This window comes from Canis lupus, chromosome 33 (genome assembly GCF_048164855.1).
Source record: "Canis lupus baileyi chromosome 33, mCanLup2.hap1, whole genome shotgun sequence".
Taxonomy (NCBI): domain Eukaryota; kingdom Metazoa; phylum Chordata; class Mammalia; order Carnivora; family Canidae; genus Canis; species Canis lupus.
This window is the reverse complement of record NC_132870.1, coordinates 32,279,555-32,298,214: the sequence shown is the minus strand read 5'-3', so window position 1 is coordinate 32,298,214 and position 18,660 is coordinate 32,279,555. Positions and strand designations below refer to the sequence as shown.

The 18,660-nt window shown below is 37.8% G+C and overlaps 1 protein-coding gene across 16 annotated transcripts in view; it reads right to left on the bottom strand.

Annotated features, from left to right (window-relative positions):
* Positions 1–18,660, bottom strand: part of ALPK1 (alpha kinase 1) — a 134,659-nt gene that overhangs the window by 50,036 nt on the left and 65,963 nt on the right. For 15 of the 16 annotated variants that reach the window (XM_072810406.1, XM_072810405.1, XM_072810408.1 and 12 more), the window contains 2 exons: positions 11,597–11,828; positions 6,862–7,016 (listed from right to left, as the gene is read on the bottom strand). In XM_072810406.1, coding sequence (XP_072666507.1) covers positions 6,862–7,016; positions 11,597–11,717 — 276 coding nt within the window. In that variant the 5' untranslated portion in view covers positions 11,718–11,828. Of the gene's footprint in view, positions 1–6,861; positions 7,017–11,596; positions 11,829–18,660 lie in introns of those variants that run through there. The other variant, XM_072810416.1, reaches the window with a different exon arrangement.

Sequence of the window (18,660 nt, the reverse complement as noted above, 5' to 3'; positions counted from 1 at the left end):
AAAAAAAGTTGGAAGATGATGAGCCACTTTGGGCCCTAGTAGACTTGAGATATCTGGGACATCTGAATGGAGATGGTTAATGGGTGGTTGACTGTACTGCAGCCCAAAACTGAATGAAGTAGAAAGAATAGTACGTTTTTTCCAATCTATTTTCTTCACTCATGTTTAAGTATGAAATAATATAGTGAATACTATACCCTACCTTTTTGTGTTTGTTTGCTTTAGACACTATTTTTGTTGAAATGTTCTTTTGAACAAATTTTGTTCTTGATTGTGGACTGTGGTGTATTTTGCCTTCTTCTCTATAGAGGCATAGGGCCACATACTAAGAATCTTGAAGTTGTTTGACAGCTTTCTTGCCTTATTATCTTCCACATGTACATCATCCAGCTTTCCCTTAGTGTATTAGTTTCCTGCCACAGCCATAACAAAGTATCACCAATTGGGTGGCTTAAAGCAATAGAGATGTATTACTTCCAAGTTCTGGAGGCTTGAAGTCCAAAATCAGGTTGGGAGCAGGACCATCCTCTCTCTAAGGTTGCATGCTTTTCCCTCAGCTTCTGGTGTTGCCAGAAATCCTTGGCATTCCTTGGCCTATAGCTGTCCAACCCACTCTCTGCTCCTGTCATCACATGGCATTCTTTCTCTATCTCTGTGTCTTCTTCACATGGCCATCTTCCTATAAGGACACCAGCCAGATTGGAATAAAGGCTTACCATAACTAATTACATCTGCAATTACCCTATTTTCAAATAAAGTCATATAGTGTGACACTAAGGGTTAAGACTTCAATGTATTTTGGTGGGGATAAATTAACCTATATCACTTGGTAAGACTGTGATAATCCAAAAATTTCAATGCCTTTAACAACAAAGTTATTTTGGTTGATGTTCATATTTGGCATTGGCTGCAGTTTGGCTCTAACTCTGAGACTCTGCTCCATGTATCTTGCCATTTTCAGGATCCAGGCTGAAGGAGTAGTCACTATCTTGTTCATGTGGCAAGGAAAACTTCCAATGGCTGAACTACACAATGGCTTATAAAGCTTCTGCATATGTCACTTCAAATCACCCTTCATTGGCTAAGACAGGTCATGTTGCCAAGACTGTAAGAATTAGAATATGTATTGAGCACCTGCCACATATTAGGTGGTCAATAAATGGGAGGAACCATTTCAACAGCGAGTCTTTTGACAAAAGGTTGGTTGCCCCATCTTTTCATTCTGGTAGTTTTTCCAGGACATGAACTACATCTTCTTTTTCTTTTGTGTTTCTCTCCATGTTCTATATATCAAATGTCTGGCACATGTTAATACCCAATAAAGTTTCTGTGAATAAATGAATGAATATGAAGCTTGCATTCATCTTGCTTTTTACATCCTGATGAAAAAGATCTCAGCTACTAAAACCCCAAAGCACATAAAGATGAACATTTCACTTGAAAAAATCACTTGGTAAAAACTCAAAATCCAAAAATCACCTATTACTTCTTTTGAATCTTCTATTATTAATATGAAAACTGCTACCTGAAAACATTTTTTAAATGAGTTTTAAGAACTTTATTAACCCAGAGTTTATTCGTGGAAGGGAATTTTATTGCTCCCAGGGATAGCATCTCGCCTTTCCTAATCCTCACACCATGTATCTTTCTTCAACTTGATTTTTCATTATCTAATAAATTTATGCTTATTTTTGCTAAACACTCTTGCCCCTCTCTGTTCCTAGGTTAATTACACTAGACATTTTTGAACCAGTTCCCCGCAATATTGTAATGATCAACTCTTATATTTACTCATGTTTATTTATGTTTTAATTTTTGACTCCTTAGTATTTTAAATAGTTTAAAAATAAAAATATCAATAAGTTAAAGGCACCAAGATTAACTGAAGAGACATATTAGAAAAATATTCTGGAAGATAAAGATATCAAACTGTATTCATCCACAAAAGTTTTTACCCAAGATAGGATAGGAAAACAAGGGACGCCTGGGTGTCTCAGTGGTTGAGTGTCTGCCTTTGGTTCAGGGCATGATCCTGGAGTCCCAGGATCAAGTCTCACATCGGGCCCTGCATGGAGCCTGCTTCCCCCTCTGCTATGTCTCTGCCTTTCTCTGTGTCTCTCATGAATAAATAAAATCTTAAAAAAAAAAAAAAGGATAGGAAAACAACTAATCATTTTGGCGGGGAGGGGGTAGCTCTTCAAATTACTGCAAGGTAGCACAGATATTTCTAAAAATACTTGTGGAATAAAAGTTTATCAGATTACCTATTTTTATGGTTGTACAATTGAAAAGAAAATAGAAAAAATATCTTTTTTCTGAGACTGTCTTACCTCCTTGGACCTTACTTTAGTCAACCTCTAAAAATTACTGTGTATCTCTGCAGAGGCACCACACGAAATTTAGATTCCATTCCTTTAGAAACAGGGCTGAGGAGAGGCCAGTTCCTCACCAAGATCAGGGCCCCCAAAGCTGCAGGGAATGCTCAAAACCAGGGCCTACCCAACACTTTTTCTTAGCCTGGCAATCCAGCTTGCTCTCAACTGCCACAGATATGCAAATCCAAGCATGTTCTTTATCTCCTCTTTAGAAGTTTTATTTTCATATTCAATTCAATTAAAGAATTGTGCAGAAATTATCTTTTTTAGAAGTGTAAAAATTACTGGAAAAATTACAAAAGTTGGCATCTACACTGAGGCTGGTGCCATCATTCCTTGGCATCTCAGAAGCAAGGATAGCTTTACTACTAAGAACTCTACTGTGCCTGCCTAAGAGCAAGCTAAACAGAAGCTAATGGTAAATGCCTTCAATACTTTTTGAAAAAATCCATCAAAGGTTTTGCTGAATGATATTTATAAGGGCCTTACTGTTCTCTTTCAAAAACTGAAATGCCCTTCTCCGACACTCAAAAAAAATCACTTGTGCTTTTCATCTTCCCGTCTTAGAGTGTAAACATTGTTTTGAGTGAAAAGAGCTGAAGGAGCGCTTACTTTCCCTTGAAATTTTATTTTTAAATAAGAGAGGGAGAAAATCCTTTTTCTGACTAATACTAATAATACAGGTCAAAGTGTCAGGCAATATACAATTAAATGGAAAACAAAAAAGGTTCCCCCTCTTTTTCCCACAGCACAATGGCACTGGAATATAAATTACCGATGAAGATGAAATAATACTTCAAAGCCTGTAGGGCAGGGCAGTGCAGTGTTTACAAAGTATTTTCTATGGCATGATGAGACATTAAAGATGATGGTAACCCATGGGCTTGAGAGTGTTACTGAATAGTCTCAAACTAGCATGAGGTAGGATTTTAGGTCCCTATAGCCCGTGACCCCATGATATGCTTTGTTTCACAGGGCAGCTGCAGTTATCAACAGATGTTTCAGCAATAAATAATTGGTATCATCTCAGAAAAGACCCATCTACCTGGGGAGAGGGCATAATACCAAAAACACTGCCCAGCTATTACAGCCACATTCATCTCCCATCTCTCCAGGTTTCTTGGGGAGCGTACTGCAGGTGTTTTTTCTGGGAGAGAGTGAACAAACTCTCTCAAGTCAGCAAGCTTTGTGTGGAATGTAAAAGAGGTTGGCCCCTGCCATAAATTTCTGTCTGTGGCCACACACCAAAGGAGAAAAGATTGGGGGTAGGAAAGGAGGGGGGTGCATATAGGGAGGTAGGAAATGAGGGAGGCTGTGGAGAACAGAAAGAGAAGCGTACAACATATATAATTTTCTTGATTATGTTCAGTCTAAGGAGAATAACATTATAAATGACTCTTAATTTCACCAAAACTCAGGCACTCAGCATAAGTCTATGCTTAACTTTGATCTGTTATTCGTGGAATTAAGTTTAATTAAATTAAACTTAGCAGTGTTTACACTCTAAGTGTAATGCGAATTTTAAAAGTAGAGGGGAAACTTTTTATGGGAAGGATTCATTTCAAGGCAAAGAAAACCAGGGCAAGTTTAGATTTGTGAAAAAACCGTAAGAAGAGATAACTTGGCTGAAAAGACAAGGTCAGCAGCCTTTGACTAATTTTTTATTTCAGAACAGAGTTTCGTAATTAATTGATTATTAAATCAGGGCCATCCAGCTTCAGTAAAGTATAATATTGAAATCAATGGAGAATGGGATAAAAACAAATCACGGAATTCACTTGAGATACTTTTGACAAGCTAAGATATCAAAAGTCGCACGAGTTCACAGAGTGCTATAGTTCTCTTATTTACAAAACAGAGTGGTTTGGTAATTGTGCACTTGGGGTCTGACACAATAGGAAAGCATCCTAAGAGTCTTTAGGAGGTGTGGTTACTTAATTTATAGCTTGCTGGGGAAGCTAAAGAAAATGATGCTGAGAGTTCAAAAAGCTCCCAGGTTAAATACATCAGGGGCCAAAGAAGCCTAATGGACTGATTCTTAGAGCTGCCACTAGTAATCTTGTGAGCTGGACACAAACATCTTAAATTCCCTATGTCTCCATTTCCCCCAACCATGACATCCGTGCAGTATACAGAGGGAAGGTAGAAGAAATAATAAATGGATCCTTAAAACGGTCTAACTAAGCAGCTTGTCTCCCAACTCACATTAACCCCCAAATGCACCAAGACCAAATTTTCAAAAGTTTTTCTGCAAAAGTCACTATCAGCTTCATGCACTGAGGGGGATCTGGTGGTTGTGGGATGGACTGGTTATGGTGGTGTGCTCTGTCATCCCCACTTAGCCTATGTTTGAATTTCAGAGGAACTTTCTAAGCCCCAAAGGTCAAAAGCAGGGTTCCCTCCTTCTCTGAAGCGATCCTGTTCTCACCTTCTTTGGAAGCCTTGAGAGTTCTATGCCACCAATGGCCAAATCACCCAAGGCTCTCCAAGCAAGTAAAGCAACCATTGGCTTTTCAGGAGCTGGTCTCAGTCTAAACAAGTTCCTGGAATTGATGGGAAGGAGAGTTTGCTTTTATTGTTGGTCTCCTGCAACCTTCACATTGGAGTCTCCTTTACACCTTACCTTGCCCCTTCTCCCCTCATATCCCTGGTCAGGCTCTCTAATTTTCCCCTTCGCTCTTCATTCTATTCTTTTATTTAGAAGGCTGGTTCTCAAACTCAGGCATGCACAAGAATCATCCGGAGAGCTTGTCTAACGCTCATTGTTAGACTCCCAGCCCCAGAGTTCTTGATTTGGTAAGACTGGGGGCGGAGGGTAAGAATCTGAATATCCCACACATTTCCAGGTAATCAAGTGCTCCTGATGTGAGGTCTTATTTTAAGCATCACTGCTGAAGAGCTCCCCGTTCAATAAAATAGTAGCCCTAGTCACATGTGGCTATTTATATAGAAAATGATTTAAAAAGTTAAATAATACTTAAAAAAGTCAGTTCTTCAGTCATACTTGCCACTTTTCAAGTGCTGGAGAGCCATAGGTGGCCAGGGTCTAATGTATTGGGCAGCAGAGATATGGAACATTTTCATGATTGCAGCAAATTCTACTGGACAGCCTTACATCTTGCTTTAGAGTAAACAAGTCTCAAGGATTCCACCTGACAGAGAATTGGCAGTGAGATGGAGGAAGGAGTAGTGCCACCACTCACTGGTCTGTTCCCCTGGACACATTAATTTCCCTGCACCTTAATTTCCTCATCTGCAAAATGGGGATGATGATGGTAATAATCACCGGAGGGCCGTTTTGAGAATTAAATGAGGTGATTCATGTGCAAGCACTTTGTAAAATCTACAGTGACAGACAAATTATAGTTTTTATTCCATTCTGCTTTTCCACCTATACCAAGACTGCAAATTTAAAATCCCTGGCTCATCACTGCCTTCTTTCCAGATATTCATTCTCCTTTGCCTGCAGTTCCCAGTCTACTTAGCCCCAGTCTATTTGTTTATTTTTTGGGGGAGGGGTGTGGGAAAAGTGGGGGCTTTACTATTTTTATTAAGCCTCCAAAAAATGCCATTTTATGTATGTAGATCAGGGAATCTTTCTCAGATTTCTGTTTTGATAGGCAAAGACAAAGTCTATACATTCATTTTGAGATGATCCAAAAACACATTCCCATATAAACTGAAACAAAGATTTTAGGATATCAGTGCTTGTAATGCCTGATCTCCAGATAATTAATATTTTTATATGAGAAAAAAAATATAAAAGCTAATAGACTCTCTTCCTTGGCAATTGTCAGAGAGACTGTAGGTAACAAACAATGCTACCAAAAAGAATAGTGGCACTCCCTGTAGCATCCCCAGAACCTAAGGCTGAAATCTGAGCTCAAGTCTGAGTTCATGTGCTATTCCTGAGTCCTTCTTCTATCCAAGGTAGAGATATCAGTTTGATTAATTTCCAGTAAGAGAGCTGAGGAATAAACAGGTCAGTGACTCTGATTCCATGCTTCCTGAATAGCCTGTGTCGTGAGGAGATAAGGGAGTGAGGAGGATCCTGGGTTTGGGCAGGGGGTGGTGGGTGTGCGGCAGACAGCAAGTCATATTGATGAAATAATGGTGAATTTATTTTTTTAAGCTAGTCAACTTAAAAAAAAGCATTTCAAAATAAAAATGTTATGACATATGGCAGGATCAAAACTACCGCTTCCAGCCTACCAAGGATATAATACATATTTCTGGATGACAGGTTTCTTGATAGACCCACTGACCACCCTTCTTCACTTTTACTTGATTTGGCTTTCCAACAGAAGGCCTTATAGGCAAGCAATGTTTCTAAAAGGTATTTCCCCCACATTAGTCAATCTGGCAGAGCTGACCATAAGGGTAGGGGCTGTCTTATGCTTCAAAGAAATTTAATCTATTAGACCACTTAGAGACTAAATGCCTCACTTTGGGGTGTCAGAGGAACAGGTGGTGTGGCTTTTCCTACCAGTAACTGCTGCAACCCGGCGCCAATCACATCCTGCAGGTTTGTTTTGTCCTCTGGGCCCACGGCTTGTTTGTACTGCCACTTTTCAGGCACGAAGGGCCACTTCATTTCCTTTGCCTCCTGGATCAGGGTCCTTAACTCGCTGGGGAGTGAAGCTGAAAAGGTCAGAGTTCAGGTAAGGAAATGGCAGTCAAAGAAAAGGCTGTTGAGTTACCAATGTTATGATGAAGCACCTCAGTGGCAAAAAAAAAAAAAAATTTCTTACCTCTTGCTGGTTAGTCTAAAGCTGGTGGTTCTGACTCAAAGAATAATAGCGCAAAGCTATCTGTCAGGGGTGGCCCTGGTCTACTTTGCCCTTCAGGTAAATTGGGGTAGTCAGGCATTAAGAAAGGTTTTTAGCAGGAAGTAAAACACTTCAGTGACTATCTCTGCATGAAGAATCAGAGAAAGGAATGAAGGAAATATTATTTTCCTTGTAAAATGAGAATGGGCCTGTGATGGAATGACACCTGGGACTTGTGGCAGCTGGGTAATGCAGAGTCAATTTGTATAAACTCTTTTTACTTCTCCAAGACCTCACCTCACTTCATCTCATACTTTCACTATGGACTACATTTGAATATAGACAATTAATACAAAAAACCCAAATGCAATTTGAAATGGTATCAATGTATTGTGAAATGTCCCTGTTTTACATTAGTAGATACATTTGATCTCTTCCTGGGTGCCAAACCTAATTATAGAGGTCTACAATCTCCTTTCCAAACTTGGAAAACGCAAAAAGCTCTGGAAACGAGAATGTTTTTTCTTAAGTTTAGCATCCAAACCAGACTTGAATTGACTAAAGGCTCTTTATGGTCTTGTTTATCTTACTTAGTGAGATTAGCCAAAAGTTTTGCTGCAAAGATTTTAATGTTTGACTGTAGATGCTGCCCCAACTTCTGCTGGAGTGTGAATGTAACAGATGGCCCCTGCACCAGACTATCTTCCTAACATTTGAAAGAATTCTGAATTCCCAAGCACATGTGAACTCCCAGTGTTTTGGATATGGCGTTATGGACCTGATTATATGACTGCCAATTATAAATCCTTAGGTGCTTGTCTTGCAGACATTTCATACTTAAAAAGTATCCAAAGTTGAACTCACCATCTTTTTTCTAAATCTGTTTCTCTATTCTTTATTTTGATGAATGCTACCACCATTCACTGAGTCACCCAAGCCGAAATCTAGAAGTCAGTCAAGGCTTTTTGCTTTCTTCCTCCCTCAATCTAACTGGTTATCGGGTTCTATAGATCCTAAAAATCCATTTCCTCGTTTTCATTATCAGTAACTCTTGTCTGAATCACCACTTCCTGTCTTGCTCCATCCACTCCAACTTCCACACTGTTGGTCCTCATTTTGCTAAAACACAAGATAGACCAGGCCATTGCCCTGTATAAAATTCTTTAATGGTTTTGTATATCTTGTCTTCATTTTTTCATTGCTCTCTCCCAGTTTTATCATGATCAAGCTCAGGCCCACTGGCTTCAGGGCAAACATGGCTACTTCTTATCAGCCTGCCATGATTACCCTGTGGAATTAAAATGTCTCTCCTGAGTGCTCCCAGACTCCAAAATGCATGGCTTTTCAGTGTTCATTCCATTGCTCTGTAATCACACTGTCCTCTCATTGGACTTTGAGCTCCCTCAAGACAGGCATCATGTCTTATCATTGCTGTAAATCACACCATGATGGTTAAAAGAAGGATTAGTCTTATATCTACATGAGACATGCTAAATAGGAAAAAAGAGATATGATAGAGTGAAAAACAAAAAGAAGAGAAGGAAGAAAACCTAACTCTGCCTTAGTCTATGATGCCCATCTGTGTCCTTGCCACCAACTGGGCAAATGTAAGGAATACTGCTGATGGGAAAACATTGCTTGGTATTGAGGAGATATCAAATGGGCCACAGCAATGAGTAATCTGTATGGACTTCTGAGGATGATTTACAAATATCACACTGAAACCATTGCTCTCTGATTCAGCAATCCAAAACTACTGAGCACCAGCTATGTGATAGCACTCCTCCAAAGAAAGCAGAGCCATATTAGGAGGCTATGTGGTCATAATCTGTTAGAAAGCCTGGCCCTCTGATGGCCAAAAGTGTTCCAATATATATGTAGAGAAAAAAAATTAAATATTTTATTTATTTGTGAGTGAGAGAAGAGAGAGAGAGAGAGAGGGAGAAGAGGGGCAGAGGGGGAGGGAGAAAGAATCTAAAGAAGATTCCACACTGAGTAGAGAGGCCAATGCAGGGCTGAAACCGACGACAGTGAACCCATGACCCAAGAGTTGGCCATTTAACTAACTGAGCCACTCTTGGTGCCCCTAGAAAAAGTTTCTTAAATGATATTTCTAAATAGTAAGCATTAGGATCACTATTTAGTCCTATTCACTTAGGTCATTCCAATGGGGTCCCAGTGTACTTACTAATAGTGCTCCTTCTCACTCTCAAGTGTCCCATTTGACTGATAAATTGTTTGGACATTCTGTCCATAAGGATCAAGCTCAAGAGTCAAATGGGTAGTCAAATGACAACTGGAATCTGATTTTTGGATTCAAAGAATTTCACCATACACTGGCACTATATAAATATTTTCTTTTTTTTTCATGATGACAGAGAAAAATCTATTCCATACAACTCATTTTTGCCTTCCTCATACCACACCTTTCCCTGAAGATCATGCCAGAACCTGGATAGTCCACTGTGACATATTGAAGTAAATGGTGCCTTTGAAATACATTTTAAAAATATGTCTACATTTAGAGTTTAGTTCCTTCTCTATTTTTGAGGAAGTTGCTAGGGGTAGTCTCCCAGGTTGACAGGGACAATTTCTGAGGGAAGAGTATAGGGTTGAGAGGAGGAGAGGGAACAAATAAAATCACAGAAATCATGTTCAAGTCCTCTGACTTGTCCTGTCACCATAGGTGACCTTGTAATAATGCTTTTCTCTTGGAGTACATGCGAATGACAACTTTGGTGGCAGCACAGTCTGCCCACAGTCTGCCCACCTGTATTAATCAGAAACCACCTACTAAGGGAAGAACTGAATGCTCAGACCACATTCAGTTGTACTGATGGTGCTTGGAGTGGATCATGCAGCTTGCCCCCATGGGGATCAATTAATGCTGAGATAGATTGTCAATGGCTCAGCATAGATTTCCTCTCCCATTGGCTTATCAGATTCAGCCAAGCCCAGCAGTCAGCCCCTGAAAGAGCAGTACCCTCTTCTGCTTCTCTACTCCAAGCAGCTTACCTGAAGGGCCATTGCTAATTGAGTGATTTTGTGGCCCTAATTTGCCATACCTGGAACTAAACTGATTATTTCTCCTATTCTGTGGCACTTGGGAAGAAAAAGAAGAAAATGCTACCCAATTGGGGGCTCTGAATTTTCACTAGGGAGAACACAAAACTTAAAGGAATTTGGGCTGAAGAGACAAAGGATGCCATGTAACAAAAGGACAAGAGAAAAACTTCAGTAGATAGAACACAACATACTGCCCCTGGGGAGAACTAGAACAAGCAGCAGTGAAGCATGTTCTGGAGGTACCTGCTGTTCCCTGACAAGGGGCTAACACCTGCCACTGTGTGCTCAGGCTGATGGGTACAAATAACTAGCAAGCAAAATCACACTGTTGTGTTTCTGGCCAGTAAATAAGGAAAATGCATAAACTAAGGTATTGAGAAACAATGGAACATAGGGCACTTAATCTTGAAAGAAGCATAAATGACAGATTACAAAAAATTTAAGACATCTATAGGTACCTAAAAGTGACTGTAAAAAATGTGTGTGCCTATATACAAGAATGTAGGGCAAAGGCTCCTCCAGAATGTTTTCCCATCACATAATCCTCAACAACAAAAGAAATGGGAAGTATGTATTTTGTGTAGTAATCTTATTTCTGCAAGGAATAGAAAATCACTAAAAATACAAAGAAAAATATTAAAAGGCCATAAAAGGGACACACTTGTAGAAATAGAGGAAAATTTATTCAAATGCTAAAAAGAAATCTAAGGAAAAAAGATTTTCTCTCCAAAACTGGCTATGGAAGAAATAAGAAATACTTTAACTCTCTAGACTTTGTGATCAAAACTTCCCAAACAATGACCTATCTAAAACCATGAATGGCATAAACTATGAAATGAGCAAAAGGCCAAATTCTTATACCCCAATAATGATGCAATCAGTATTTATCAGTAGGAGAGGATTTATTTTACAAACGGCATGTGAATGCATCATGAGAAATGTGTCAATTGAACCAATGAGATGACATATTTATGGAAACCATAGAAGCCTATGAAAACTGATGAGGCACAAAAGCCTAGTTTGAAAAAAAGTATGTGCCACCATTCAGAAGTTGCTTCAATTTTTTAATAATTGAAATTTACGTGCACCAGCCCACTTGCACGCTTTGTTCTTCTTGAACTAAACTGTTTTCTTGTAGCCTCATGTTTACTGAAGCCTAAAATTAGAACTGACAGCAATTCACTGCAACAAAGTGGGCTTCCTCCCCTGCCCGTCCGCCTGCAGCCCATGTCCCATTCATGCCCTAGAAATCCACTCATCTCTCGGTGGTCATCTGCCAAGAGAAGAAAAATAGGGCAGAGATGAAAACATGTCGTTCAGGCAGGGGAGTTGAGAGCAAACCTGCTGGCTTCCCCCTTCCCCCAGTGCCCCCCATCAGGACCTCACCTCTGTACTGCTGGTCCTCGCCCTTGTCCTCCTGCGACACATCTGACGCCTCCAACAAGAGTTGGTCCAGCACTTGCTTGCACTCTTGCAGTAGTGTAGCTATAGCTTTTTGATTATTCATGATAATTACTCTTCCTCAATGATGAGTCAAGTGTCCCCGGGTCTATGGTGATCAATTACTCAGAAGAAGACATCGATTCTCAATAAAAGAGTCCCTTCAAGGCGGAGGTACCTGGTGAACAAAGGCGGGAGAAAGATGATTAACTGAAGCATCATCAATTATCTGTAAGACTCAAGCAGGGAGGGATAATAGGGCAAACACATGAAAATACATGACAGCCCCTGAAGACTTTATTAGGGGAGTGTGTGAAATTACTGCAGGGCCTGGTCTAGATGGGCAGCACCTCGAAGGCGTCAGAGAGCAAAAGGGAGAGGCTCCTCGTGCAGACCTTGGTTACCCGCAGTGATGTCAGTGGAGTCCCACGAAGCCAAATGAAATGAATATACCCTATGATTTATGTATCTCCTGCATACTTTACATCAGTGTCTCTGGATCCCAGTGGCACCACACTTTCTGTCTGTCTGGAAGTCTACAGGAAGCATCTGGCTAACAGTTCTAATATTCAGATACAAGCCCATGGTGATACGAAGTTTACCATTCTCATAACCCACTACTGATTTCCCCTGTGAAGTATTCTTCATGGTACTTAGCATCATATAATTTGGACCAAGATAGGCAATGACAGATGCCAAATTTAAAGCTCTTCACAGCCAGGCAGGTTGCCAAATAAAATAGAGAAATGTATCTTAGATAACTCAATTTCCTAGATCTATCATATGGATGAGTTTATCATATGGATGGGTGAATCTACTTATATTGCTATTTCACATATGTACAGTTGAGAGATTTCATATGTAAATGTGAATATGCTGTAATAATCTATGGCAGTCAAGGTAATTTAAAGAACAAAATAAATTACTGACAGTACAAAAATGCCTGGCAAATAAATACCAGAAAGTCACTAGATTAACAAATCTTTTTGTCTGCCTTCCCTTTATTAAAGAATGTACATTGTAAACAAAACAAACTTCCTTTTGTTTTGTTTATAATGAACAAATGAAACAAAGAAACTCTTTCTGAGTTTGTCAGAATAGAATGTGGAGCTGCTGTCTGGTTTAGACACCCTTAGAGGGCACATAGAATTTTATTACCAAAGCAAGAGAGTCTGAAAGGGAAGAGAGTAACAGATAAATGGATGGCTCCAGTCCCTTTGTCTTCTAACTTAATACATGCAATGAAGTAATCACTGAAAATCTTAAAGCTGTGAATTATTGTGTAAGTGTTGGATAAAAAGGCCTCACTTTAAGAAGCTAGTTTTGAATTTCAAAAAGCAAGATAACATTTTTTCTATTTTATTTTTATTCTAAGACTTAACAGGAACACAAAATGAAGGATGAACTAATTGTATAATCTACACTTTTCATTTTTCATTCTAACGTGACTGGTATACTCTATATGCTTTGGATTTAAACACACACACACACACACACACACACACTCTTTATACAGATAAACGGCCAAAACAAAATTTTAGGATGTTACAGGCTTGTTTCATTAAAATAATTGTGTATTGTTGGTGAAGAATATAAGTAGAGTATTTGAATACAAAATTCTTATGACTTGAAAGAATATTCACAAAAGTTGAGATCATAACCCCCCCCCAAAAAAAAGTTGAGATCGTGAGGAATTAGTTACTAGAAACATTTAAGCATAACTATAAATTAAATTTCTCTTCTGTGTAAGACGTTTGAGAAAGTACTCCTGTATGGTTTGGGTTGTTGGACTAACTGTTTTTCAATGTCCCTTTTAGCTCAAGTGTTTTTAAGTCAATGTTGTGTAGTAAGAGCTGACCATTAGCTTGTCTTTCTACGAAAGGAATCAAGAAGTAAGGGCTGGTCAGAGAGCTAATTAGTGGACTACTGTGCGTAAGAGGCCATGTAGCTATGGCATTCCATTCCCACCATTCTTGAAAAAGGGAGATGTGGCTAGAATGGGAGGTTAGTATGGTGATTGAGAAATGCAGTTGGTGATTGGGAAAGTTAACAAACTTTGCTTGCAATTAGCTATGGGTGAATAGGACTCATTCCCTTTTCTTCAAATAAAACCAAGAAGGAGGTTCTTTTTTTTTCTAGGATCCTTTTTAGGACTTCGTGTAGAAAGAGGGGTATAATAAGAAAATATGAAGAGTTCATGCACAAAGAAATAATACTGTACTGTAATATACTTTTACATCATCCCTTTGTCTAAAAGGCATATAGTAATGTTTTATTGGTGCCATATTATCCTTTTAAGGTAGAAAGCTGTCTTTTGTTATACTGAAAAATTAAAATAAATCTTAATTGCTCTGTTTCTGTAAGTGTTTAAACAGAAATAGCATGTAGTAATAGAAAGCAGACTTGGTTATAGGAAAATTGTTACATATAATAGTGTTCAACAGATATTTGTGACTAATTCTATTTCATTCTCATCTTTAAGTATTTGTGATACCTTTGAGATTCACTTTGAGACTCATTTTTCTTCTCTGTATTTATGGGGGTTAAGTGGGAATAATTGCTAATATATTTCTAGGTCTTAAATTACATACTCAGCAGCCTATCTATTGCTGAAGAACATCTGATACTTATTTACTGAATAATTCCTGGCTCTTTTGAGAACACTTAAGTATAATATTTTTATGTACACTTTTTTCTGTGGTTTAGAAATGCTGGCTTGAATCTTAGAGGTGGATTACTAAATAAATATAACTCTGCTTTTGTTCCCTCACTTGAAACCCGGATGCCTAATGCACAGGATCATAAATCTCCTCCTTTTGTCTAAGTGCTGTGAAAGAGAGATAAGCTATGTGGTTCTGTGAGGGAAAACAACAGGACTTGACCTAATAATTTGGGTAAAACAAGAGAAGGTGAATGGGGGATTCCCTAAGGATGTGATGTTGGAATTAAACTCTGTAAGAAGAACAGGGCTTAATGAAGTTAAAATGGTGAAGAACAGCCCTGATGTAGAAAGAAATATAGAGGAAATGAAAGAAGGCCAAATTAGCTGACCTAGAGATAAAAGGAGAAAGTTGATATGGGGTGAGTTTGGAGAGTTAAGTAGGGGTTGTTCAGGTTGTTTAGCTGGCACCTGTGTGCCAGGTAAGGAATTTTGTGCTTACCCTAAGTGTCATAGGACACTACTGGTAGCAGGAGGAACATGAGCAGATTTGCATCTGGAAACATTCATCCTGTTTGGATTGTAGCGTATATTAGGGGAAGAGAGGAAGAAGGTGATTGCAGGTAGATCAGTTGGGCATTTATTGCAACAATCCAGGTGAGAAATATCAGATCACCAGACCAGAGTAATAGAGATACAGAAAATTGGACAAATTTGAGGGCTGTTTAGAGAATAAATGCAGTATTGCTGTTGGATGGATATGAATGTCCTTGAAAAGAATCCTGAGTTTTTTTTACTTTACCATAGCTCAAAGTGGAATGGATAATTTTACCATACTTTGAGACAAGGAACATAGAAGAGATCTTCTATGAAAAGATATAAATACATCTTACATTTTGTATTTCTAGCAATAAAGACAGTAAGGAAGATAGGTCATACTGTCCAGAATAAGCAATTGGATTTTATTTTATTTTTATTTATTTATTTTTTTTAGCAATTGGATTTTAACCAAGAAAGTATTTCTAAAAAAACAAAAAGAGATTTCTGAGATAATTAATATTTAGTACTTGTGACTTCCCAAAATGTACTGAGGATATTCTTTATACTTTTTGAAAGTTATAGCATTTTCTCTTTTCCCTGCAGAATTCAGGAAAGACAATAGGAAAAAAATACTGTAACATGAGAAACACTTTGGAATCCAACCATCTGTCCAGACTTGTATGGTTCATTGTTAAGCATAACAGAGGCTGAAGCCTAGGAAATTTTCCTTCAGGCAACAGTCCTGCTGGAAATTGTGGTCAGCTTCCTTTATAAAAGAATCATTTTCAATTTCAAAACATAACAATTTTTGCTCCCTGAACTGTGGCATTCTGCGAGCTGTACTTATTTCTAAATTGAAGAACGTTAGTTTCCCTATATTTTTTGTAATGTATGGATTAGTTTTTCTATTTTGACATCCCCCAATATATTTTTTTCTAAAAATTAAACAGAAAGAGGTCAGCAAAAGCAATAGGACATACAAGTAGATACCTTTAGAATAACACTAGATACCCAACAAAGTTTAGAATCTAAGGCACACAGGCATACCCATAGCCAAATGATCACGTGTTCATACATTCCATGTTTGATTTTGATACTTGTGTACTTCATTTCTATTCGTGACCTAGAATTTAACTGAGTGGCTGAGTTACAATTGACAAATCAGCAATCATTAAAAGTTTTATTCAAAGCCCCATTTCTTTTGGAATTCGTGAGGTTTTTTTCCTTGGACAATTAGTACCCAGATGGGGGATAAATTAGGGAAAATAAAAGAGTTCCAAAGATATTCCATGGTCTACCGGCTGACATTCTGAAATAATCCACTGGCCATCTACTCATAATTCTTAAACTAGAAGATGTAGGGAAGATAAAGAAGTAGGAAAGATGGTCTATACTGTCAAGGAGTTTATAAATTACAAGAATAAGACATAAATACTTTGAAATGAACCACACAAGGCATATTTAATATGATTATAGTCCAAAAGCTCAGTCTAAAATATCTTTGTTGGAATTCAATTAATGACCAGTTAGATTCATAAGCAAACCCACAGAGCTCATTTAATTCATATGTACATAAATAATTACACTAAACATACTTTTTGATCTACATTCAAAATCACCTATCATATTGCTTCTATGAGAAAATGTATTCTGGTCTTCAACATAGAACAACAAAATGCATTTCTCCAATCAGTCACTAGCAATGACAATCCAGCTTTTTTCTACCCTTTCACCCTCCCCTGAGTAACCCTACACACAAACTCTGACCATACTGTCTCTGGTACTGGTTGGTGCAAGTAGGGAAACAAAAGGAGAAAGAGAAGTCTGATTGGAGTGTAAGACAACTGTGTGCCTTGGATAGATATTTCTGGGTAATGGCCATTGTTAGCATTTTAAAACTGAATAGAAAGGGATAAGAGAAGGCAACTCTAAGTCACCAAAACCTGAAAGAGTAGACTTTTATTTCTAGCAGTATGGAAGTCTAAACATCCTGACCAATATTCCCACTGAAAACAAGTAAAAATGCTGGAAAAACACTTTAACATCTCTAAAATGTATCAATAACATGGTAAGAAAGGAGAGACTACTCAGAAAACACCAACCAAGTAAAAGTGGAACCCAGAAAGTTAACGAACACAGAAGCTAGCTTTTGTCTTGAGTGTATTTGCAAACACTGTAAGACGAAACTTTGGTTTTCACTATCTTGGAGTGTGGAAAGAGAGGAAATAAAACCAAAGGCCTCCCCAAGGTGGGACATATAAGAGGAAACTCTCCCTTGCATAAAACTTATGTCCTAAAAGGTTGAATCTTCAGTGTAAGGGTGAGCTAAAAATAAGTCCCCATCCTCTCCTGCCACCTCCCAAGAAATTTGCCTGTGGCAAAACATACTCCTTCTTAGAGGAAAATGAAATGTTTTCCCCTTGAGAATTTGAAGTCATGAGATCCACAAAACCTCTACCTGATAATTACTTTAAAATACGTTATTTAAAAATGATCCTAAAGCTTCAGGAGGACACACCTTGTAAACTCCAATTTATAACATAATGACATCCCCACCTTGGATCATGCAGATTTCATGTAAATTCTTAAATTAACTATGTTTATTGAAAACATGTCAAATACCTAGACATCTTTTTCATTTATTCTTTAGCTTTTATACAATGTTTCTCAAGATCTCCAGAGATAAATAATATTCTAACCCTGTGTTTGCTATTTAAAATAGCTATAGCAAATAAGAGGTGATTTTACATATGTGAAGTCCATGGAAAAAAAAGAAAGGTTCTAGGTTTGTAGTTTTCCAGGCAATTGGTGGAATGAAACATAATCTTCTCAAAAGGAATCCGGCTTCAAAATAAGCTTGAAAGAATTTCCATCTTTAAAATACCAAGAAATATGAGTTCTTGATCAATGTTCACAAAATGCATAAGGTAAGAGGAAATAATGGGTGAAAGAAGAAACAACAGATAGATCAGAACTTCAAAGAATTTAGGTAGTGGAATTATCACATATAGACTATAAAATATACATGTTTAAAGATCTGAAAGATTATGTTGAATGTATGAGTTATGAGTAAGAAAGTATAAAAAGGCATAGGAAGGTTGAAAAAGAATCAAATAGAATTTCTATACATTAAAAAATAATAATTTAAAATGTAATATTCCATGAATTAGGTTTGGTAAAATACTAGTTCTGGTTGAAGTTAGAATTTTTAAACTCGTTGATAAATCAAAACATCTCATCTAAAATGCAACAAAAGAAGACAGAGAGATGGAAAATTCAAAAGAGAAGTTAAGAAACAGAGAGCATTCATGGAAAAACTCTAACATGTGTCTCATGAGAATCCTAGATGGAAAGAAGGGGAGGAAGCAAGAGAAATGTTTGGAGAGATAATGACTAAGAATTTTAGAACAGGAGAAAGTAATTAAAATATCTATAATCTTCAAGCAGGTTAAACAAATAAATAAAAATCTATACTTAGAAATATCTTAGCAAAACTAGGGAACACCAAAGGCATACAGAAGATCTTTAAAGTAGCCAGAGAGAAAAGACAAAGTAACTTCAAAGAAACAACAATGAATTTATAGCTACCTACTGAAAGCAACAATGGAAACTAGAAGACAATGAAAGGATATCTTCAATATGCTGGGGGAGAAACCTTGAAAAATAAAAATATTTAAAAATAAACATCAACAGGTTGTTACTAAACAAATCTCTAAAGTATCTACTTTAGGTAAAAGGAAAGTGATCACAGATGAAGGGCCTGAGATTCAAGAAAAAATACTATGCAACAAAAGGTGACTTGTTGGCTAAA